The following is a 26,341-nucleotide window of genomic DNA, read 5'->3' on the forward strand; positions in this document are numbered from 1 at the left end:
AGGGTGTTGACCAGGCAGTGTCTTTCTAACAAAGACACTTCCTTGTCTAATGCTGACTGAATAACAGAGTTCATATAGCTTAAAATAAAAGGCTGAATTCAGAGATGGGTCCGTCTTAGAGGAGTCTAACCAATGTCAGTTACACCTCCTTCTGGCACCCTCTCTAGTTGTGTTTCACCAACTTAAATTCCCTCTCAAAGCCTTTAATTACTTTGACTTTCCCAGGGCCTGATCAAAAAGCCTCCTGAAGTCAATGGAAAGACTGCCAATGAGTGAGCTTTGGATGAGGACCTTAGATTTAATGACAAATTATTCACACAACATATAGCATATGCATCCTTATGCATCATCAATGAATCGGAACTTTAGAGTCCAAAACAGCGACAAGGAGCAACTCATGCTGAGATCTTTGATGAGAGGAGTGTAGGAAGAGAAGCAATTGACAGAAGACAGTGAGAACAGTAGTTTGTATGGTACTTAACTTACACCTTCTGGTTCTTCAGACACCCTTGCACACTGATGAGTGGGTATAAGTGGCTCTATGGGAGCCTAACTGCTAACAGAGCACAACTGGCTACATTCTCCATCTTGCTCAGCTCAGCACAGGAATGGAGTGAGGGGGCAAAGGCGCCTTTTAAGCCACTTTTGTGCTGGCCTGTTCAGATCTGGGCACAATTTAAATTAGACTAATTTATACCTCTTGCACTTCTGAATTTGGTCTTTAGAATTTAGGTAGGGGGAAATGAATACATAATACAATAAAATAGCACGTTGCCTTTTGTGATTGAAATTTGTTTAATCGGTCATCCACTGATCCTAGATTCTGTGACAGTGTTCTTGCTCTCTTGCTGCTCTGCTATGAGATGACACCTGGGAGCCTCAGAAGACCTAAGCATGCAGTGACCCCTGAAAAGGGAGACTGGCAAAGCCTAATGCTGCTCTGGTGTTGCAATTCAAAGAACAGGACTAATTTTGGGATGTGCTGCTTACAGAACCAGTTACATTTATCAAATGTTACTGTGAAAAGTTGGACAATTTCTGCTTGCAGAGGATTCAGGATTTGACTACAGGGGACAAAACCCCCTTTTTTACAACAAAAATTGAAAATGCTATTGTGGATCGATTTCATAAATGCACACAAAAATATCAGTTTTATAAATAGAGGGCAAAGTGTAACTTGCTTGTTTTGAGAACAGTTCTAATGGGGATATTTCTGAATATTATTTAGTAAAACTTGTGCATCTCAGTGGGAGGGTTCTGAATACTGCAACCTATCCACATCCCTTTCTTCCCTTCTTTTCTCATCTCCTCTCATTCCTTTACTATCCCTTTTATTGTGTTTTCATGTATTGCTTTATTTAAGGTGTTGGGTTTACAGGCTTTTGTTTTTAAAATCCCAGACATCCTTGCTGTTCCCATCAAGCCACCGGTCACCACCATGCGGACTCAGTTTTTCCAGAGGCATTACCTCAAGCTAAATTCACTGCACAGAAAACCCAAAAACTGTCAGGAGTGACACACAAAAGGTATTATAGAAAAGCGTTCAGAACCAAAAACAAGCTACAACTGATTTCCAGAAATGTAGTATGGAACTATCCCATTTCCTAGTAGGGTAGCAATGTACACTAAAACTTGCCATAGGGTTTGTTTTTGTTTTTGTTTTGGATTGAGGCTTTTTTAAAAGGCGAGAAGAGTGGTTAATGATTAATGAACTTTTCCTTACCATAATCAGTACTTTCTGTATATTTGCCAGTAACATTAATAAATCCTTTTAATTTCCCAGTAAAGGCAGATTCATTTCCTGTCCTAGATTTATTTTAAGTGTCAAGGCCAACATTTTTAAACCTATCAGGCAATCCATATTTAGGCATCTAAACATTCAATTTGGTGCCTAACTTTCAGCATCCAACTTTGAACATATTGGCCTGTGTCGTTCTCCTGCTGCAGCAGAAAAAAAAAAAAAATCCCGAAGAGCTGGAAAAATTTGGACAGCAAGGAAATTCTAAGTACAGATTTCCTTATAGAGACTAACTCAATTATGTGGGATCAAAACTGCTAATTTCACTTACCATTCCCTTTATACAGTACTAGGAACACAGGCATAGAATGTACTTTACTGGTTGCCTGCTATGATTATATCCAAATTTTCAGAATATTGTAATTGACTACATAAAAGTTTGCATATTAAGGCAAACCTAATACTTGTCATGCCTTTGCAGTATGCAAATTTAAATGTATTTTCCACATGATTTTATCCCTCATATTTAATTCCTTTAACAAGTTATGGGAACCTTAGGGTTTTGTAGACTTGGACTTCAATCTGTTTAGTATCTACAGGGATTATTACCATAAATTACTAGTACTCAAAGTGATGAAGAAGAGAGGTACTGTCTCTCTGTGTGTCTCTCTCTCAATCTCTAATACTATAAAATAATATAAAATAATGTTGATGTACTGGTTCTAATGGAAACTATAATCCAATACTGGTATGACTTGCAAGGTGCAAAAGTACCATTTAAAAAAGTCATGTGCTTTCATGCTTCGTCAATGCAGTAAGCAGAGTGGTAGCTTACAGTCATGTAATACTGCATCGTGGCAAATCCACAGGTGGTCATGGAACTTCACTAAAAGGAACCATTTCATGGTCACAATTTGTTTGAAATGGAGAAACAAATCTTGATCTGTGTGTATGTGCAAAGACTGATAACGTATACTATATTAGATAAGACAAACAGGGTCACAAACCAATTTTACAATTATCTTCAAACAGAGTTTTCATGAACCCCATCTAGAAATCTTCTGCTTGTAATGAAGGGATTTACTGTCAAGACTGGGAGTGATAACATGGCCTGAGAGAACACCAGGGAAAAGAAGAAATAGGATCAAGAAATGAGAGGTGATAATAGTGCAGAACTGAAGCAATTTAACAGTTTGTTTATAACAAACTCAGCATTTCAGCACAGGCAATTCCTTAGAGAAACTTGGATTTCTAATGATGGTATTACAGAAAACATGATCAACTTCATCCTACTAATACAATGCTGGAAAACAAGTGTAGTAGACTGTAGGGTCTACAGAAGTCTGAATGCAAACTCAGACTATCAAGCAGTGATCACTACCATCAGGTTCAGACTTCATATTTCAAAATTTGCAAAAATAGTCCAGACAGTTTATAATATCAAAGTTTTGAAAAAATACAGACACTAAGATACCCTTTCAGAATACCATCGGTGGCCACTTTGCCCTTCATTTAGACCTACATGACAAAACAATAGAACAAGTCTGGGCAGAGCAAAAAACATAATTCATGCCACAAGTGAGGAGGTTTTAAAGATGAGGCTGTATACAAAAAGGAAAAAGTAGGTGACACCAGAGATCAAAATCACATCAAAAAAAGAAAAACATATCAAGAACATCTGAAAGCTGAAGACTGTGCTGAGCAGAAAAACAAATAGACCAAGAAGGAACTAAAATGAAGAGTCAAAAAAAGCTAAGAAAGAATGGCTTGAGAGAAAAGACAAAGAGCTTGAAAAACAACAATGGCTTGAGAGAGAGAGAAGACAAAGAGCTTGAAAACACTATTACAGAACTTAACACCTGTAACAAGTCAGCTACGCGATGAAAGATCAACTCAAAAGATGGAAAGAACATTTTCATCAGCTACTCCACATGAATAGTCAAGTTGACCCAGATGTCCTTGAGTAGGGTTACCATATTTTGTGCCTCCCAATGGAGGACACTCCCCGGGGCCCCGGCCCCGCCCCAGCCCCGCCCACGCCCCAACTCCGCCCCCTCCCAAAGTCTCCGCCCCCTCCCCTGCTTCCCGCGAACATTTAATTCGCGGGAAGCCTGAAGCAGGTAAGGGGGGTGTGTGGGGGGGAGGAGGCGCGGCCCAGGCTGGCCCCCCGGCGGCTCCAGCCTGGGTCGGCTCGGGCCCTGGGGTGCTGGCCCTGGCCGATCACCCCCGGCGGCCCGGCGCACCCCCCGGCTCCCGGCCCCGCGGGCCCGGCCCAGCTCCCCAACCCCGGCCCGGCTCCCCGACCCCGCGGGCCCGGCCCGGCTCCCGGCTCCCCGACCCCGGCCCGGCTCCCCGACCCCGCGGGCCCGGCCCGGCTCCCGGCTCCCCGACCCCGGCCCGGCTCCGCGGGCCCGGCCCGGCTCCCTGACCCCGCGGGCCCGGCCCGGCCCCGGTCCGGCTCCCGGCCCCGCGGGCCCGGCCCGGCTCCCGCGCCCCCGGCTCCCGGCCCGGCCCCCGGCCCCGCGCCCAGCCCGGCCCCCGGCACCGCGACCCTGGCCTGGCCCGGCACCGCGACCCTGGCCCGGCCCCCGGCCCGGCACTATGCCCCCGGCCCCGCGACCCCGGCCCCGCACCGGCCCCGGCCCCAGACAAAGAGGCCCCGGCCGAGCCTCCCGATTTTCCCGGACATGCCCGGCTTTTGGGGATTTCCCCCCGGACGGGGATTTGAGCCCCCAAAAGCCGGACATGTCCGGGAAAATCCGGACGTATGGTAACCCTATCCTTGAGGCCATCAGCTACAAAGGCAACAATGAAGAACACATAATGGAAGTAGAAATTAAAGCTGCAATGATGTTGCTGAAAAACAACAAGGCCCCTGGTCCACACCACATACTACCTGAAGTGTTAAAGCATGGTGGAAGAAGCACAGTCATGCTCCTTTACAAACTATTTAACCTAATTTGGGCAAAGGGTGAAGCCCTGAAATAACTGCAATAACTACCAAGGAATTAAGTCTTATGATTATTCCTAGCACGGTATTCTGTAGAGTGATTCACAGCTGAATGAAAAAAAAGAGCAGAAGAAATCCTTTCTGAGTCACACACTGGCTCTAGACCTGGGTACTCCACCATAGATCAGACAGTTGTTTTTGGTCAAATCTTGGCGAGACACACCAAGTTCAACGAACCTCTGTTTTGCACATTCCTTGCCTTTAAGAAAGCATTTGACTCTGTTAACTGAGAGGCTTTGTGCAAAGTACTCAAGTGGTACAATGCTAGAAGCAAGCTGACTCAAGTACTGCAGAGTTTGTATAGCCTTGCTTGGTATGCAGTATGGGTCAATGGAGAGCTGACAGAGTGGTTTGTGAAAACTGGAGTCAAAACAGAGATGAATACTCAGTCCAATACTTTTTGCTTTAAAGTAAAATGTGATAAACTCATGAGATCAGCTTCTTAACTATATAGATATTTTTATCTAAAGACTTTGTGCAGTTTATCCAGCTTCTGTGTGCTGTGCTACAACAGCTTTGATCTCACAGCCCTCTGGGAATAAGAAATTATTTAAACAAGCTATGTTGGTCCAAGTCTCTGTTAAGCAGACACTGTATTAAAAGTGGCTCAATTATACTCGGTAATGTTGTGGGGGAAAGCATTATCTACTGGATTAAGGTTTCTGAGTTTATGCATTTCACCAAGGACCTCCACTTAGATTTAAACTATGCACTCACAAAAAAATGACTGCTTCATCCCAGCTCCCAATTTATAACCTGCAACCCTTGAAACTTGTCCTTCATGGAAAATTGTGAAATGTAGCCTGTACATTAGCAGTTACTCTGTCTTTTGTTACCCTGACTTTGTCACCTGGTTTGGCTGTTCAGCTAGATCAACTCAATATTTTGCATGTATAGTAAAAAGAAAACAAAAGTCAAGGAAGTAGTTTTACCAAAGACAGTCAGCTCTGCTGGATCGCTGTCTCGTTCGCCCACCATGTTGGTACCGACACAAGTGTACATGCCAGCATCACTTTTCCTTGTGTTTGAGATCATTAGTTTCCCACCTCGTATCTGTTTGAAGCAAAGAAAAGACATTTTAATTTACATAAACAATCAGAAATAAAGGGAGGCTCTTAGATTGCAAAGATCTCAAATATGGGGAGGGGGGTCTTTTGTTTTTTTAAACAACAAATGTCAAAGCTTTTCTTTAAGGGTTATCAGGCCATCTATTTGGTATTGAACAATACCAATACTAATTTGATATTAGGCTCTTCTGAAGTATATTTGACCCTACTTCTGGTCTTGTCTCAATTTTTTGTATGATGCCCTTAAATTTCAAAACAATTACATTTCTTGCTACCTTTCTTTGGTGATATATGCTGCATCTGGTACACTATTTCTAGTACATTAATTTGTAAGCCTACAGTACCATAGTGGCACTTTAAAAGAAAGCCAGTTTTATCTATAGTAAATTGATCTCAGAATCTGTAGTATTCCCTTGTACTCTGTGTACTTACAAGACCAGATTTTCTCCTTATTTCTGACTGGTGCAAATGGGATGGAATTGATCTGCAGTTGCCCAACTGAGAATTCCCTTGTCTTCTATATCAACCCCACCTCAACCCTAGCACAGGGGCATATTGAGGAAGAGAATGATCAGGTTGATTAGAAGAAAGGGCACAGCTCAGTGCTGCAAATTTCCAGAAAATGTATGTACTCTTTGGGACCCTACGTAGCTGTTATAAGTTAAAGCAGCCAATAGGTTGATTCAACTTAAGTCAGGGCTGGAGCCACTATAACCTGAGACACAGGGAAGTGCAGTAAGCTCCCTGTTACTATTTCCTCCTCCCTCAGTTTGAGCAGAACTTAATGGAGATAGTCTGGTCCACAACACCTTGAATAGTATATATATATAGAGAGAGAGAGAGAGAGAGAGATCATTTAACTGCAAATCTTTACACATCAAAGGCAATCGAGTTTCCAAAGGCCACCATTATATCAAATTATACCAGCAGGGAACAAGTTCAAAATGTATTATGTATAAAATAACTACGTTAAAGAAATACTAAGGTTGCAAAGCCAACTACTCAAAAGTTAGGAAAGGCCAGTATTAAGGTTGCCTATGCAAGGGTTTTACAGATGATAGCCTTCTTCACTACACAACCCTGATTTATTCTCATCTCTGTCCAGCTCAGGTCTTTGACAACTATGGTTCCTGTCCTTGGTATCTATCAATGCCTCCTCCCCACTCCCCCAACCAATTCCTTCCTCTCCCCCACTTTCGTCCACTTCTCACTCATTTGCATTCAAGTCAGGCTGTTTCCTTGTTCTTCTCCACATCCTCTGGACACTAACACACCGGAACATGCCCAATGGAAGATGGAATGTTCAGAGAATTTTGCTGCCAAACTCTAACAATTTTCTCCTGAGCATGTGCAAACTAGTATTTTTCAGAAGCTTATAACTTGGAGAAATGTGGATAGCTTTTCAGAGGGAAGGCAAAGATAAATCCCTGACATCTGGGCAACTCCAACTCCAAAGCATAGAAGAGTTATTAATAGAAACAGTTGTAACAATTCTTTTTAACATGGACAAAATGATGGGTTTTCCTAAACTTGTTCTCAGAAACAGCTGATCCATTTATGTTTAAACTTTTCAAAATATTCAGCCTATAGGCAGATAGTCAGCATAAAAAAAATTGCTTCCTGATTAAAGTTCAGCAAATTTAACAGTGCATTTTAGTAGAAAATATTAAACAATCTTAACTATAGACTTTGATACCAGGTCTCCCTATGACTAAAGATGGACTAAAGATGGACCTGAGGTGCAAATTTTAAACTTTCAAAGGTTAGCACTGGAGAGTTTGGTTTGGCCCATTGTAGAGACAATCTGGGAAATTCTGCTCCAGTTTCAGAGTTCCAAGGTGTTCAGTTGTGGGCCTAGTGGGGGTGTGGTGCAGCCCCAATACAAATACTTACATCCTCAGTCCTACAATAAGAACTGTGCATGGACACCCAATGTTTGCCTAGTGTCCCAGTAACATCAGTGAAGTTCCATATAAGCACAAGAATTTCCCTGCATGGAGCCAATTGAATGACAGGGATTTATATCTTTGTGGATACTGCTATGTAAATTATTCAATGCTCATTCAAATCCATGGAGAAATATACCTTTTAAAAAACATTGTGGATCAATGGCATTTTGGTAGGACTTACACTGATTCTCTCTTCCCTGTCGTCAATGCGGATTTTATCTTTCTTCCAGTAGATTGTGGGCTCAGGATGTCCTCGAGGAGGCTGGCACTCCAGAATAGCAGGTTCTCCAGCTGCCACAACAACATCGGTAGGGTTTTGGCGAAAGTCATCCCGTAGCACTAATGGAACAAAAGAGGAAAGGAAAATAAAACTATTTGTTAGGAATTGCAACATGATAAAGGCAAACAAATTGTTTTCCCAGTAAAAGTAGCCTCCAAGTTATTCAAATGACGCCTTTGTATACTATGTGCACTGTAAAACTCCTTGCAAAATATGTTATTGGGGGCAGAGGGAAGAGGAAAGATGACTCAACAGGTAGCCTCTCTTATCTAATGAATACAGACAAGATGTGCGTGTTTTTACTTTACATTTGCTAAAAGTAAATGCATTGCTCATCATTTAAAAGCAAAAGGACCAATATACACTGTTCCTTTTATCCTTCTATTGTAGATCCACCTGCCAAGTGACATCTGGCCAGCCTGATGCGCTGAGGAGAAATATTCCTTATGGCAGTAGTTCTGGTCTGATACTGAACTCTTTTCATTAAAGATAGCAGCATGCTGGACATTGGTTGTAACCTTTTAAAAATCTGGTGTGCCTGTTCTCTTCAATTGGCACCTTTCTTGTCAGTGATTTTTTTCCCCCACTACTGGCTAGGTGAAAAGGTTCTAGATATGACACCGCTGGTATCAAATTGTGGAGTTTTGCCTTTATTCAGGAAGGATTATTTTTTATGATCAAATTGGTGCTAAATGATCAGTGTTTTTGAAAGATGTCAAGAAATTGAGCTGATATACAGTGCACCTGCTTCTTCTATTCCTTTGATATTCTTGCAGCCCTGACCAGTCTTGTCCCATACTGCCTAAAAGAAAAAGCATATACATTGCCAAAAGGTTTGAAAACTAAATTAGACAACACATGCTAGCTCCTTATGTAAATCATGCTGCTGTAAAGCAGGATTAGGTCCAGCTAGCTGGCTCCTGTGTGTGTTGAAATGATATCTACTTCATCGTTATTCCTCCATGTGTGTCCTCGTCTCTAGGTTAATTGTCATTCTTATTAACATCAGACTAAAAATAGCTCTAGATAGAGCTACTGAAATTGAATTTAGGGCATTTCCCCTTCTTGAATATCAGCTATGTGTGGGCTTCATTACTGCTTTAACACAGTTCCCACCCTTAATCAAAGCAGGGCCCTCCGAGAAATTAGAAAACACTTTATCCTAGTGAAAGTGCAGTCAGGAAGAGTCTAATAGAAATTGGTCACTTTCAGTTTATAGGCATTTATTGCTTTCATTGTTAATAAAATAAAAATAACATTTTAAACTGCATATTTTCTGTTCTCTTCTGTACAGACAAGAAGAAATTATTATTTACATGCACAAGGATTAGCCTCTGAGTGTGCTGAGGTGAGAGTGCATATAATTGTGGAACTCAATATAGGTGTGGGTTTACAGTTATCATTCAGCATTTTGAGATACACAAGTAAATCCAATGGCGAGAGGAAATTATATATATACAAATTATATAACACAAAAGGAGGGGCTATTTAGGCCATTTCTAGAGGTACAAAATAAAAATGATACGAAGTGGTGGGCAACAAACTGCATTTTGGCAAGGACCCAACCTTTTCCAAAGTAGCACATCTGGTAGGTTGAAGGGCATTGTTTAGTACTGCTTTCCCAATAAATGACTTGCCAAAAGCCTCAACCCAAAAGGTATTTCTGACTAATGCAAATTGCTTGTCCAATGCCAATTTTTGATCCACAATAACTAAATTGAGAGAAAATAGGGTCTTTTGGTTTTTGAGATAAAATGGAATATAAAGAAGGTAACCCATGATACAGAAATAACATGATGAAGATTATGGGCTGCTAACAATTTGGCACTACAACATGTGTTTGTGGCAATCTTATTAGAAAGACAGTATTTTCCAAATGAAGCCAAGAAAGGCAACATCAGCAGCAATTTCAAGGGAGAGGCCAGGAAAGGAACTTTCAAAACCACCCATTTCTGGAAGTGTCTCTCATATCTGAGAGCTGAAAGAAAAAAATGTTTTTGAGTGGAGAAATAGCCTCTTGCACAACTGGTAAACTGCTGCCAAGCATCAACTGTTTCTAAAACTAAAAACCTGCCAAGTGACAGACATTAATCCTTTTGAAGAGGCCTATGGACAACATCAAGTGTTCCATCATCATTACATATGGTACTAAACTCAAAATTGTTTTAAAAGTGAAACAGATACATATGACCTGGTTCTTCATTATATTACAGCCTTTTAATGCAAGTCCAGAGATGCAAAAGGGTAATAAAATTAGCAGGGTACACCGAAGCATCATGGTTCCATACCACCCAATCACAGTTCCTGACACGGGGTTGAGGCTGAGAGCATGGCTGGGACATTGTGATTGTTTTCAGCAGCCAGAACAGTCTCTGAGAGCCACAGGAAAGCAAGAGTAAGTTACAGCAACATGGAAGCTGCTCTGACTTACGCCAGGAGCAGAGTAGGGCCCCAGCCAGCCAAGAATAAGGTTTGAAGTCCCCCTTTCCCCTCTACCCTGTTTCTATATCAAGTGTGGCTTGGATGGAATACAGAACTGAAATTTAGCGGGGAGAAAAACATTGAAACTTGACTCTTGTGCCTGTAATAGATCTATCTAACCATGTACCTCTGAAAGTGTCTTATGTTTTAGAAAATGCAGGAGAGAAAATTGGAAAACAGGAAGAGAAGAAAACAGATGGAGACAAAGGGGAAGCATAATGGTGGTTGGTGAAATAAAGATGACCAAGAACACAGGAATTATGAAGCACGAAACAATGTGTTAGGTGAAATGGGGAAAAAAAGAAAGAGGGTAAAAGGAAGGGAAAGGAAAAGAATAAGGAGAATGAAGAACAAGAGGATGGCGTAAAAGAAAGGGAGGAATAAGTATGAATAGAGATCACTTGATGCCATTTAGGACGAATACGTGACTCAGAGCTCCCTCATACATTATAATAAAGACAATACAAAGCACAAACATCAATCAGATCAGCATGGCTCTCCCAAACATTTCCAAAAGTATCATCCCTGGGAAATAAGAGGAAATGGAGGTCTGTTAGGCCATGTGTACCCTACAAATATTTGCTGCCACAAGTTCTGTTAGCTTAAAGCCACAAAAGTTAGCGTATCCCTTGGGCATGTCCTACTTGGCTCCTTGCATCAGTGCTGCATGTGCTTACTAAGAGTCAATGCACAGTGTGGTGCACCCTGGTTAGGTATTCCAGCATGCAACCTGCTGCCATCCAATGGGAAGTTTTAGTAATACATGGTGGGTGACTGGGAGAAGTGGATCAACTTCCAGCATGCAACTGATTCCATTTCATAATGCTATCTATATCCCATATTTTTGTGCCTTTTTAAAAAATCCCATGAACCCACTTGGCCCTTCTCGCTGTCCTCCATCTCTGTCAGAAGCATGGAGCCTGCACAGCTCTGCACTAGTGTCATAAGCATTGCAAGCACAGGGCACACAATCCTTCAGTATTTGCAGAGCTGCAAGAACCACCACATCACTGGCGAACATGACAGTTTCTTGGAGGACAGATTGCTATGGAACATAGCAAGAAACAATTCAAAGTTGTTGGTGACATTCATGGAGCAGCATTTCTTGGCCTGAGAAAAACGCTGACTGATGGGATTGCATTGTAGTGCAGGCTTGGGGTGACTAGAAGTGGCTGCAGAACTTTCAGATGGGGAAGACCATATTCCTGGATATGTGTGCTGAGCTTGCCCCAGCCCACCAGCACACGGACAGCAGAAAGAGCACTGCACTGACAGGACATGTGAGTGGTGATTGCACTGTGGAAACTTGCAACACCAGATTGCTACCAGTCAGTGGACAATCATTTTGGAGTTGGAAAATCCACTGTGGGGGCCATTGTCATGCATGTGCACAGTACCATTGATAGCCTCCTGCTACGCAGGAGTATGACTCTCAACCATGTGAAAGACATAGTGGATGGATTTGCACCAATGAAGTTCCTCAACTGCGGTGGGGTTATAGATAACACACAAATCCCTATTTTGGCACCAGAAACATCGTGCCACAGAGTACATCTGTTTTTCTATGGTTATGCAAGGTTTGATGGATCACTGAAGAAGCTTCACCAACACTAGTGTTGATTGGTCAGGGAAGGCACATGATGTATGCATCTGTAAGAACACAGAAAGCTACAAGCAGGGACTTTCTTTCCCAACCAGTAGTTTACCACTGGTGATGTTGAAATGCCAATAGTGACCCTGTGGGACCCAACCTACCCTTTGCTCATGAAGCCATACACCCGCCACCTTGACAATACCAAGGAAAGGTTCAACTACCAGCTCAGCGGTTACAGAATGACAGTTGAATGGACTTTGGGAAGACTGAAGGGACGCTGGCGGTATTTACTCACAAGACTGGATCTCAGTGAAAAAAAATACCAATGGTTTTAGCTGTCTGCTGCATAATATCTGTGAAGCAAAGGGGGAAAAGTTGCTTCTGGGGTGGCTGTTTGCTGAGTTTGAACAGCTAGACACAAGGACTACTAGAACGTGGAGCTATACAGCTCAGGGAAGCTTTGAAAGGGCACTTCAACAGCAAGCCACAATAATGTGCTCTACCTGACTCTGCTGTTTGGGACCTGTTAGGAACTGTGGGGTACTTGTTGTACATCTATGAATATAATTATGTCGATGTATCTATTAATTTTATGGTGCTTACTGTACATTTAAGATTATTACCATGTTTGTCACTGATCCAATGAGTCATCTCACACTGTACAGTAACAATTAAGTGGGCGCTTTCAGAACCGCTAGGCATGCTGCAGCATATGTTGTGAACTAATAAAGATGAATTGTTTCCAAATAATAGAATTTTATTGAGTAACAAAACCAGTACAAAGAAAAAATCTGTGCAATTTAAAAGCAAATATGCTAAAAACTTAATAAATTAATGGAACAGAACTTAATAAGGGGGGGTATCATGTCCATTTTAGCTACACATGCAGCAACTGTGGCTTTCACAGTGTACATGAAGCTGTGGTTGTCCTTAATGGCCCCTGGTGTGGAGTGGTGGGGGTAGGGTTGTGACTCTTGATGCCATGTGGAATGTTGTGGGAGGTAGGGAAATGCTGCTGTCATAACTATAAAGGGAAGGGTAACATCTCTCTTGTGTACAGTATTATAAAATCCGTCCTGGCCAGAGACTCCAAAATCCTTTTACCTGTAAAGGGTTAAGAAGCTCAGGTAACCTGGCTGACACCTGACCCAAAGGACCAATAAGGGGACAAGATACTTTCAAATCTTGGGTGGGGGAAGGCTTTTGTTTGTGCTCTTTGTTTGGGAAGTTGTTCGCTCTTGGGACTGAGAGGGACCAGACATCAATCCAGGTTCTCCAAATCTTTCTGAACAAGTCTCTCATATTTCAAACTTGTAAGTAAACAGCCAGGCAAGGCGTGTTAGTTTTATCTTTGTTTTCTCAACTTGTAAATGTACCTTTTACTAGAGTGTTTATCTCTGTTTGCTGTACTTTGAACCTAAGGCTAGAGGGGAGTCCTCTGAGCTCTTTAAGTTTGATTACCCTGTAAAGTTATTTTTCCATCCTGATTTTACAGAGAGGATTTTTACCTTTTTCTTTAATTAAAAGCCTTCTTTTTAAGAACCTGATTGATTTTTCCTTGTTTTTAGATCCAAGGGGTTTGGATCTTGATCCACCAGGAGTTGGTGGGAGAAAGGAGGGGGATGGTTAATTTCTCCTTGTTTTAAGATCCAAGGGGTTTGGATCTGTATTCACCAGGGAATTGGTGAAGGTCTCTCAAGGCTACCCAGGGAAGGGAATTAGCTTTGGGATGGTGGCAGCGGACCAGATCTAAGCTGGTAGTTAAGCTTAGAAGTTTTCATGCAGGCCCCCACATTTGTACCCTAAAGTTCAAAGTGGGGAAGCAGCCTTGACAGCTGCAAAGGAGCGTTCCATAGGTAACAAAGAGAAGCGAGCCTGGGATGTTGAACCTATAGGTCCACAAGAGTCTGGAACATCTGTTTTTGTTACCGGAGAAGCCCCATTATGTTCTGGTATATGCATCTCCCTTTCCTTTTCCTGCTGGGACTCCTGAGCCTTTCTTCTGTCTGCTTTTCCTTCCAGGCTGTCTTCAATATTCATCCTTCAGGCACTTTATTCATGGCCTGATGCAGCACTGCATTGTAGGATCACATTGAACATATCATCCTGAGTCCTTCCCTGCCTCTCCCCCCCCTTATCTGGCCCAGGCATTCTGCAGGTGTGGAGGGGGAACCCTCAAGGCCGCAACAGCGTCAGCCACAGATAAAATACACAAAGGTACCATTGTTAGAATAGTCACAAGTGAAAGTGTAAGTTAAGATTCAGAACTTGCTTCCCTAAAGTTTTAAACAAGACATGATTATTGACACTTCTGCTTCAGAGTGCTTGTGCATCGCACCACTAACAGCATCAGCTTTGGTGAAAATGTCCCACCAGGGAAATGAGGAGGGAATTGCTCAGTTGCATGACACTGTGGGTATACAACAATGACGCTGAATAACTGCACCATTTTCCACAGGTGGTGGTGATTTAACTAATATCTCACTCCTGAGGGTAGGTCACCAAAGCCATCTGGATCCATATGTTGCTAGCCTGCTTACTGCAATGGTGCCTGCTGAAGTTATTGCTGACTGACATGGGAAAGCATCCTACTGTGGAGGTAGAAATAAGGCAGCCATCCCTAGAAAGCTTCAGGAGATGATGCAAAGTACCTCCATGGAAGTTTCATCAAGATCTCTCAGGAGGATTCAAGGCCAGCCTTGTGTACATAAACAAAACGTTCTCCCCGTGGTCCCCCCACCTCACTCTAGAGGGGAATGAAAAGCTGATAACGATGCTACCTCTCTTTGTTGTACCACTATCTCTTCTGCTATGAGTAAATTAATGAAAAGTCAGTAGCTGTGTTCTGTTAAATTGGGGCTGCCAACAGTAGTCACTGTAACAGGAAATACAATTACACACGTATCCGAGGTTCCTTTCCCTGCATCGTGCTCACCCGTGCTCGACTACTGGGAGCAACTGGACTGTGTGGAGTCTCAAACAAGTCCTGGTTTGTGGCATAGTTGGATTCCCCAGACCCCCATCTTCCTCCTCCTCATTGTTCACGCCAGAGGCCTGTGACTTGGGCTCCTCTGAGGTAACCACAATGGCATGCCAGGTAGTGGTCTCCACCAAGTATGGTCCATAGCTCTTTGTAAAGGTGGTAGGTCTGTAATTTGGCACCAAATCGATTGTTGGCCTCCCTTGGATGTCTGATATGCTTGCTGCAGCTGCTTTGCTTTCACGCAGCACTGCTGCTGATCCTTGTTGTACCTCTTCTCCCATATCCGCAGTGCAATCTGCTTACAGATGTCCACGTTTCTACAGCTGGTTCATAGCTGTACCTGCACAGCCTCTTCTCCCCACAGGCCTAAGAGATCCAGTATTTCTTGCATACTTCAAGCCAGAGCATGTAGCCAGTATGGTCAGCTGGGCAGTTGTACACAAGAATGGAGAGTTGCTAGATGTACTTGCCAAGCTGGACAATCAGGAAAAGGCATTTCAAACATTCACAGGACTTTAAAGGGAAGGGGGGGGGAGCCTTCTTGTCTCTGTGACCCCTGGGCAGCAGAGTTCACAACTGTGATCACACCGGTCAATGTTGGGGATTGTGGGACAGCTGGTGGAGGACTGTCATGGTCGACATAAATAAACAGTCTGCACTCACACTGTATCGACCACAGCATATTGAGCGTGTCTCAATGCCGCTCAGGGAAGTGGTGTTACTATGTCGCTGTAATGGAGCACTTAAGTTGGTGGGAGACAAATCTAAGTGTAGACACATGCACAATTAGGTTGACACAAGGTGGCTTATGCCAACCTAGCTTTGTGGAGACCAGGTCTTAGAGGCAGAGGTTTCAGAATGGTAACTTGCAATTCAAATGTCCCAGCAGCACCATCAAGAAACCAAGCAGCACAGGAATCAATGGAAGAAACCAGCATCAGTTGAAAGTTGAGTTTACACATTTTAATGTGGAAACACACATGGAAAAGTTGCACCTCAACTTAGTGCATTCCCCATATCCAACAGCTCAATGGTCTGTGAAAACAGAAAAGGCTGAGAACTGCAGAACATTTTTTCAGCAAATTATTCCCAATTTCTCCATATTTTCAAGAGACCATTAGTGTATTTTAGCAGAACACCATCTCCTGACACTGATTGGAGCCTTTTTGTTCATTCCAGAACCCAACATTTCTCAAAGTCTTTCTGGAAGTCTACAAATAATGGCTGTCTAAAAATTCAAAGGTAAATGGTGAAAGGCTACAGACAGATCCAACTTCTTCATCTAGTTTTCTTTTTTGCTCTATTCTCACCCTCTGAGCATTAGCTGACCTCATCTTGGTACTTAGCATGAGATGTACAATCTCCTTTATGTTTGTCATGAGTGTTACTCTACATGTGATAAAAGATACTGACGAGCAGTATGGCCAACATCCGGCCCAGTGTGACTCCACACCATAACTTCCATAGTGTTCCTGATATCCTCAGGCAGTAAGAATCTTCAGGTCACTTCTAAATCCAGATGTCAATTATGACAGCGCAAACAGTGCCATCCCATCCAGCCAGCCTCAGCGAGGCATATTCCTTACATCTGAGGTTCAGAAATCTATGATTGGCATTTTGCTGTAGCACCACTAAGTAGAAACCTTACTGGATTCCTTAGGATTTGATGGTTGAAAAGGATACACATATTGTACATATAGTTTGATGATGATGTTGGGGACAAAAGGTTAATTAAAGTTTGATCAGTCTCTTTGCAGCTCTAATGTATGGTTGTCTCTGACGCTGCTCAAACAAGATAGACGTCTGTGAAGAATCATATCACATTTGAAGTTTTGAAAGGCAATTTGGGAAGTATGCACAAGTATATTAACTGGCAGCAACTACATCCAGCAATAGAAGTATTGAGATAAACACTTGCAGGCAATGCACCTGCTATAATGAACAAAAAAGTCCTGCTACCAAGGCAACTGCTTACCAGCACCTGCCAGCTTAGAACCAAATCCAGGCCCTGGTCAAACTGATGCCCATAAACTCAGGGAATTATATAGAAACTGAATCAGGGCTCTAACAATGTGTTTAAAAGAGACAGAGAAAAAAACAATGTTTTATGAGGGAGGAGGTGCAGGGGTCAAAATTATTCTAGGCTAGATAGCTATCCCTTAATCCTACTTTCCACTACAGCAGCTTTCAAGCCCTTAGGAGAAAAAACAACATTTTTTATAGGATTTACATTTACATGATGATTACAAATAACCATCTGTCTCCTTCTAGTTTTTCAATCTGGTCCATGTCCCACGAGCCCCAAGTCTGTGGTCAAAGCAGCTAAGCTGGAAGGAAGAAGTACAGGCCTGTCAGAAGGCTTGGAATAATTGCATTCTTTTCCCACCAGCACTCAGCTTCCCTTCTTCTAATGAACGTCTGAGATGATTTGTTAAAAAAAAAACAACAAAAAAAACTGTCCATAATTTTTCCTCCTCATTGAATGATATTGCCTTAAAATACAGCTACATCTGTCAATCTGACTAGAGGGTATAAAACCATACCCAGTAAATATTAATGTGCTGCTGCAGTTTGGGACCTGGTAGTTTGTCTTGTACCTCCCATTCTGTTTAGTGCTTATCTGAAACTTTAAGCTTTTGTACCACCACAATGTTGGGAACATGACATGTAGCTTGGTCTCCTCCTGATCTGAGGCACTCTCCCACATGCATTTACCCAAATCAGGCAATTTCACCTTCTCCTCAGCCCACACCATTGCTGCTTTGGCATTTCTCTCATATGAGGAATGTTGATATGCATGATCAATATACATTATAGTGCCAAATAACTGACAGATGTCATGATTTATAAACTGAACAGCCTAAAGATTATTACACATTAGACACAGTATGGTGCTGGGGGGTGTCTGAGAATGTTTTGTTTTATTTATTACAAATTGACATGGCCACAGAAGAATCTGAAATTGCCCGAAGAAAGGTGAGGAAGAGAAGCAGCAGTCATGGTCAACCTCCCTTGTGAAGAATACTGCACCTTCTTTGAGGCCACATATGCTCTACCTTTCTGCTTCAGCTGCTGGCTCGGATATATGCTCCATTGAGGCAGGCAACATAGCCTGGACACAAGGTTCACACCAGTACTCTTAGCAGAGAGTACATTTCATATCACTGTATGGGCCTGTATACAGGTAGCACAGTTTCCCTAAAGGGGTGCTGACACTTCTTGGAAAACTTTGAAAAAACATGAAACAATTCTACCTATACATCTTAATTTCTCTCTCTCCCTGGAATCTCCCTTCTCTGCCCTTCCCTTCCCCAAAACAGATATTTCTAAGGCATCTAATATTTAAACACATGGAGCAAAACTTTTAAACTTGAGTCCTAAAATTAACACCAAAATCAGTGGCTTACTTTCTGTGGTGTCGAGCACCAACTGATGTTAATAGTAGGACCAGTGGAAATTACAGTGAGGGACAAAGCTGCAGAACAACATTTGCCAAAAAAACCTTGCATCTTCATTTCTGAAAAATGCATCTACTTCCCCGTTTTAAGTCACAACCTGAAGCTGAGATTTTCCTTTACCCTTTTTCTTGCTAAATACTCAGCTGAACTCTGTATTTAAGTTTCCTCCTTAATACTACTATTTAAAGGTAGTATTCTCTTTATTTACATCTCTCAAGTAGGACCAATAGAGTACTGAAAAATGCCCTGTACGGATTCTAGCACTATAGATTGGATCAGCCCACATACAAAAGCTGCAGACCAGGGATCGGTAACCTTTGGCATACGGCCGACCAGGGTAAGCCCCCTGGCGGGCCGGGCCAGTTTGTTTACCTGCCACGTCCGCGGTTCGGACGATCGCGGCTACCACTGGCTGCGGTTCGCTGCTCTGGCCAATGGGAGCGGCGGGAAGCGGTGCAGGACTGAGGTACTTTCCAGACAAACTCCCACTGAAGACAGTTAGGAGTTCCTTATAAATTCATTAAGAAACTCAGGATTTGAGACAATCTTAGGGAAATCTTTACACATTTTTCATAGCTTCACTGGACTCTTGCCATTAACTAGCTTATTTCACAAAGGTGCTATACTCTCCTGACCTTTCTCCTTCCTTATTTATAGCATGAACTGCAGCCATTAGTTAAAACCCCGCAAGTCAGACTTTTAAATTTGTCATTAATAGTTAACTCTTTTGGAGGGACTTACTAACATATTTTCTTTCACACTCAATTATATAGGCATGGGAGCATGTTTGCTATAACCTGCTTTTGATTTTTCACATGCCTCTGTTGTACTTAATAAAATGCATGCAGTATAGCTTGTTTCCTGTATGAATGTGCTACTGAAAAACTGTATAATGTCCTTCTGACTCACTGTGTTCAACTGAATTTCCCTATTTTCTGTGAAAGATTTTATTTGACTTTTGGAAGACATAAACACTGGATGTTTTTCTAATCAAAAATGTAACATATTTATGTTTAAGCTTCCTGATTGAAAACAAAGTTATATCACCTATCTGCACTGTGCTGAAGTCCCAATAACCTTCTCTTTTTTTACCCCCTAATGAATTCTGAATGCTGCAGTTAACATTCAGCAATCTCATTACCCATCTACTATAAATCTTCAAAAGCATCATTGTGTTTTGACAGCCAAGCAAGGGAAGGGGAAGCAATACGCATATCCAAGCATTTTTTTATGAATGCAGATTTCCTAAAGACCAAATTTAAATGATTTCAGAAACCTAACACTGCATTTGTGACAGTGAGTGCCAGAGGAGGTGTTGGAAAATCTTTCCCCCACAATGGAAAGCACAATTATATTTTTCTGATGTTGTTGAGTACATTCCCTTTTGATGCATGCACTGTGAAAATAGATTGTTAATGCTAACAAGGAGTCTGCTACTGAAAAATTATATGTTCTTAGAACGAAAGAAACAACATTTATTTTATACTTAAAAGTTCACAGAGGCTTTACAAAAGACTTCAGAAACATTATTTTGGCAAATGTGTGTACAGTTCTTGGCTGTTGGAAGTCTTAAGATTTAACAAGGATCAGACATTTAACAGTTTACTAGAATAGTTATTTAATGATCCTTTAAACTGAAGTCTGACATTAGCTTTTACGTGCTCTTTAGACTTAATGGGCTACATATTGAGAAAACCATGGGCAAGTAATTTATTTTCCCCAACTAATGTATGGATCGTACGTGCCACTATGTGCAACTAAAAAAGTGCTGTATCTTCAAAGGATGTCACCTGCATGAAGTGAATGTGAGAAATACAGTCGTTACTGTTTTGCAGCACAAATAAGGGACAACAAGTTTCAGTACTGCCAAAATATTTAGTACACCACCTATGAGAATCTTCAAAGCTTTGTGGAATGTCAATTTTAATTACATTTCCTTCCAAAGGTTAGTCGTGGTGATCAGCAGTAGAAGCCATAGGTATATTTAAGAAGTTCTTTCTATTGTAGCTTTCATTTTGTACTCCTGGTACTATTGAGATATTTTGTAAGATAAAATAATTCAAGTATGAAGTAAACAGACCATGAATATATTTCTATATCATCAAATTAAGAACTCCTTCTCTCCAGCTCCTATTATTTGGACTAGTTTTTCAGTATTTCCCCATGTCAACAACTGTCTACCTCACTTCAATTTTACCTTAAGACATAGCTTTTGTTCATTGCCTCTGTCTCTTAATTTCTCAACAATACTTGAACTTTGGTCCAAATGGCAGAAGCTGCAGAGAAGGAGACTCACACACTAGCAATGTTAAGATTTCATGGGGAGACACACAGTGGGGAGGACAGTGAGAGGTGAAGAAGGAAGGAGAAAAGGAAAAATAGAGCCAATGGGTAAAATTTTAAAAAATGACTAAGTGACTTAGGCTCTGAAGTGCCACGTTCAAGAGTCTCATAGGCTTTTAGGAGCCTAAATCCCATTGAAAGTCAATGAGACTTAGGTTCCAAATTCATTAGGGGGGTTTGAAAATGTTACCCAATGCCTCCAAGCAAGTCCATGGAGCAAATTTAAAACAAGAAGGGCATTTTTAATTGGACCTCGAAGAGGGAACCAGTTAATGTTTGTGTGAGAAGCACACAACCTGTTGAATACTAACTCTAGCCCCATATGCAGCAGACTGGATTCAACCCAAGAGTTCTGCTGGACTGAGATGGCCCGGTATCCTTTATTTCTGTTTTCAGATATTTAGCAAACCCTGGCCCTTTCACACTTTTAACAAGTGAGGAAAAATGTTAGATGGGATAACAAAGAATAATTTTTCATCTTCTTAATGCCTTATCATTACTGACAATAGATGAAATTCACCTGCCCATAATCCTCTACACACATTTAATATTGTATTTAGATTACAGGTCTACGCCATGCTGCAGGAAAAAAGACGTGCTACAACATAGACCTAATATCCAGTTGAATTTATTAGGAAATCATGTCAGTTATAATTTCATCACTGCAAAGTACGAAATGAACCAAATATGTGATCCACTGAATAGCACTAGCTGAGACACTGTCTTTCACATACTGTCCCAAAACTGAAAATAACTTTTTCATAAAAAAGCATTACCTGCAAGAAATATTTGGCAAGTTTAGAAAAGTAGGCATGAAACTTTCCAAAATTAATTTCCAAGCAAATGACTTAAGAAGAAGCAAATGCATATGCAAGCATTTTTTATGAATGCAGATTTCCTAAAGACCAAATTTAAATGATTTCAGAAATCTAACACTGCATTTGTGACAGTGAGTGCCAGCGGAGGCGAGAATTTTCTCCCATTTATTTTCAGACGGGGAAAGAAGGAGAAGTAGGAATTCACATAGCCTTAATTATTATTCAGTACATAGAGCAAGAGGGAAGAAAAACTAAAGCAGCAGGAGAAAAGGCCAACAACAATAGCCTAAAGCAACAATTTATAAGGGGAGTCTCAGCATCTTGGGGGAGGCCAGAATCTGGGTGTCCAGTTCCACCTTCCAGTAATACAACTCTGTGCATAAAAATCAAAATGACTTTTAGTATTTGATTCCATCAGATTCTTTAGACGCTCATACAAATGCTGTGGCATAATATTTTGAAATGCCATGAAAACCCCCTCCCCTACCCCCATCTCCCTAGATATTCTAACTAAAGTGATAGTTCATGTACCACACATTTTGCACACTGGTATTAGAACAAAAGGGACCAGTCTCCCCACACCCTTCTGAATCCTCCAGCAGCTCGCAGCAAAACAAAGCCAATGCAATTACATGTGTGTGGATTCCCCTAATGCAGTAGTTCTCAACCAGTTTATCACTGTGGGCTGCATATGACCCTATTTCCCAGTTCCCCCACCCTCACTGCCCAGAGCGTCCCGTCCCTACAACCTGCCCAGAGACCCACCACTGTCCCGCCCCCTGTCCTCTTGCAGCACCTACCAGCCCCCTGCTGGCAGGCGCTCTCCTGCAGGCTGCTTTATGGCTCTCCCCCTCTGCCAGCCCCACCCCCTGACAGACAAGAGCACAAATTTTGAAATTTTAGCACATAGCTGGGCCGTAGCTGTGTGCTAATTGGGGCGCGGGTTGAGAACCGGGCTGTCCTAATGTAAGGGAATCCCTCTGCTGGCAAAGTGACATAATAGTCAGTGTTGTGGCATTGCTCCCCTATCCCAACCCATAGCACAGGAGGCATTTTGAGGGTCTAGCCAAAATACTACTAGGCTCCCACAATCCCCAGCTCCTGGAGTAGCCCTTTGGATGTCAAAGCAGCAAAACACAATTTCAGTGCAGCCCTCTGACTGCTCTAAACTGTGGTGGGGCCAGAAAGGGCCCAGTTAGGCCAAGAATTAAGAGAGATAAATGTGGAATAAAGCCACCTTTACAGTTCTTCCCACTCCTCAACATGTCCATGTGTGGCACTGGCATAGCTGAAGATCTTATGAACTGCCCATGAGTATTTTATGACAATGATCATAAAGCATATTAACAGTTCAAGTGACCCCCATGAAAGTGTGAATTTGTAAACATCCAAGGAACTACTGTCATTTTTCAATTAGATTAGCTAGTGAGAGTTTTATTGACTAGATAAAATGTTCAGATACCACGGTGATGAACACAGTATAACAACCAAATAAGCAGAGATTAGATTTGATGGAATTTGACACAATGTACATTCATCCCAACACAGTATTTACCAGCACTTCAGAATGTGTTGTATTCTCTATATTTAGAATGGGAAATTGAGAAAATACAATGGTTCATGTAACTAACACAGAAGATAATTATGATGGGATTTCTCTGTCTCGGTGCCTAAGCGGAACTGACCCAAAGGAGTGATGCTGTTGTCAGAACAACCAGGAATGTTGTGCTGTTCTTTTCCTGTATGGTTCCTAGCCACTGTGGCCCATTAGAGCCTTCACTGGTTTTGCATATATGTAATATCAGAGGTGACCCAGTATTGCCTTTTTTTCATCTATAGCTAACCAAGAGATTGCCCCCTTTCCTCCCAAACACAGACTTTATTGTCTATGCTCGACATGCTCCCATTAACTACATGCTCTGTGTTCCATTCACATTCTTAGATAAACTTTTGTAGTCCTTCAATGGTCTTGGCCTGTATTATTTAAGAGATCACCCTTCCTTTTCATCCTACCATGATAGTTGAGATCTGCTGGGTTATTTTAGCCTAAAACTGAGCAATTCATGCTTCATAGACTGAAAAGGCTCAAATCTGGCAAGTTGTAGATTACAACGTAGTGTGTTCCTTTATTCACAGTTAGGCTTTTGGTAGAACATTTTATTATTATTAATTAGTATTATTATTCCAGTTAGTTGGCTGTCTAAGGTCAATCACGTTTTTATGAAAGGCATGGCTGTTTGTGAGTTAGTTTTGATCTCTTTTGTTCAATGTCTAGCTGGCTTTTTGTTATAGTTACTGTACAAGTCAGTAAATAACTAAAACAAATACAACACACAAGGGTCTCATATTTCTCTTGACCCAACAGTCTGTGGTATCAACCAAGCATTTGTTTTATTGCTGGTTACAATATTTACTACCAGTATGAGAAAGAATGCTCCACTCATTCAGAACAACAAATAATATTATATTTCAGATATTGAAACACATTTCATGTTCTTTTTTAATTAACCATCTGAGCACTATCCAGTCAAGATAGATCCCTCCATCATACCATTTTAAAACAGGCAGATGTCTCTGTTAGCCTCTTTCATAATAAATATATTGCCATTATTTATAGCCTGTCTTCAGATCCCAGTAACAATGATAAATCCATTAAACTTCACTTTCATTGTTCCTGATGTTTCAAAAAATCCTAGGTGGGATTACAACCTGATAACACAGAATCTGGTGTACATTGTACCTTATTTAGGAACCAACTGGAGAAGAATAAAGTTGACTTAAGGCTTCTAGTATCAAATACTTTTATTAAAAAACTCAGAATAATAGTGAGTAAATCCATGTGTTCACATCAATATAATAATGACATTATTACACCTATTAATAAATATAGATCTGCTGATGGGGTTTTGGCTGACGGGACATCATAAAATGAATTATATTCCTTCTTAAACAATATAATTAACTCTTAATGAACCTTTCCCTTTCCCCAGTAAATTCAATTTTGTCTAATCCTTGGGTTTATGGTAATGTCGAGCTCATTAAAATGTTACTTAAAACTCATTAAAATGCACACTGAGAGGTAACAGCTTCATTACGGTAATATGTTGTAAAAGAAAAAAAGAATGCTTTATTATCATTTAATTGTTTCCAAAACTGAATACATTTGCATAGTGATAAGGTTCACGGGATATTTTCAGTGGTACTCAATAATTAAGCAGCTCAGTAATTAAAAATGCATTTTCTAAAAATAAGTTTATGTTATTGCCTATTCCCGGTTGTTTTTTCAATTAGAAAAAGTGGACATACAGTTCATGGAATTGGCGGAACAGATACACCACCATTTCAGCAGCTGATACTAAAAAGATTTTAGTACTTTCGGTCCTTGATAAAATTTTGTTTCCAGCATTTTCTATTGAAAAAATTGCATTCAATATGCCTTTTATATTGTTTAAAGATAGAATGAAGGCTTTATAATGAAGTTATAATACTCTCCAATCTTTTATTTATTCTTTCAAAACCAGGATATCAAATTTTAGGCACATCACTGATCTTTCAGCTTTGGAAGCCTGGTTTCCACCTCTAATTTAAACGTTACAAATGGAAAAGAATTTTGTGGTCTCAGTCTTTATGTGGGGAGAAAAATCACTATAATTTTGATACTATTTATAATCACCATATATGTAGACTATACAGCAGCCCCTTATCTTTACAGCAGCCATACACTGAGCTTGGGGTCAGCTGGGACCCAATTCAGGCTTCAGGGCAAACCAGATTATCCATGAGGCTGCTCTAAATTGTGTCTAGCCTGAACAGCCTTCAAGCAGCTGGGTCAAAAGCCAGGGTAGTTGCAGCACAACAGAGTTCTAGCCATACCCCTTTACCTTGGTCAAATCCACGAGGGTTACACCAACTCTATATCACACAGGATTTTTCCTTCTCTAGGGAACTCCCCAGCTAGGTAGCATGTCATCTTTTTGATTGCTTTTCACTGCTAGAGCAGCAGGAAGTTCCAGTGGCAGGAGCAGGGATCTGGCCCGGTATATAGAAGTTTGAACAGAGTGTATCTGTATTATCGGGATAGTTATTACCTCTAGGTGCATGATGTATAGGTTTAAATGAAAATATCAGACTTGTCTATATAATTCCAATCTGAATAAATTGTTCTGTTTTTTGGAAATTCATCTGGCTAGGTCACAGGTCCAGACCTATCTCCGACATAGTGTTTGGGAGCAGCAAATATCAAAAATATAATAACGATGAAGCCAGTATTTATGGGCTAAAGATAATGCTGCACAGCTCCTTACATAAGCTCCAGACAAAGAAAAAATGTAACTCTGGTGCTCAATGTTTGCCATGTGGGTATTGGCTGGAAGGTGATGTAATGCTAACTGAGACATTTGCTAACACTTGCATTTACACACCTAAACAAGTTTTCCAGAAAAGATGCTGACACACACATGGCTTTCTAGGACATGTAGCCTGGACCCTAAGGATATGTCTACACTGCAATTAAAAACCCACAGCAGGTCCAGGGCAGCTGACTCTGGCTCAGGCTGTGGCACTGTTTAATTGCAGTGTAGACTTCTGGGCTTAGGCAGGAGCCTGGTCTATAGGACCCAG

At 41.3% G+C, this 26,341-nt stretch overlaps 1 protein-coding gene across 32 annotated transcripts in view; it reads right to left on the bottom strand.

Moving 5' to 3' along the window:
* ROBO2 (roundabout guidance receptor 2) overlaps window positions 1-26,341 on the bottom strand; it is a 1,484,585-nt gene that overhangs the window by 194,248 nt on the left and 1,263,996 nt on the right. For all 32 annotated transcript variants that reach the window (XM_065575614.1, XM_065575735.1, XM_065575671.1 and 29 more), the window contains 2 exons: window positions 7,946-8,103; window positions 5,681-5,801 (listed from right to left, as the gene is read on the bottom strand). In XM_065575614.1, coding sequence (XP_065431686.1) covers window positions 5,681-5,801; window positions 7,946-8,103 — 279 coding nt within the window. The remainder of the gene's footprint in view (window positions 1-5,680; window positions 5,802-7,945; window positions 8,104-26,341) is intronic.

Source organism: Chrysemys picta, chromosome 1 (genome assembly GCF_011386835.1).
Source record: "Chrysemys picta bellii isolate R12L10 chromosome 1, ASM1138683v2, whole genome shotgun sequence".
NCBI classification, from domain to species: Eukaryota; Metazoa; Chordata; order Testudines; family Emydidae; genus Chrysemys; species Chrysemys picta.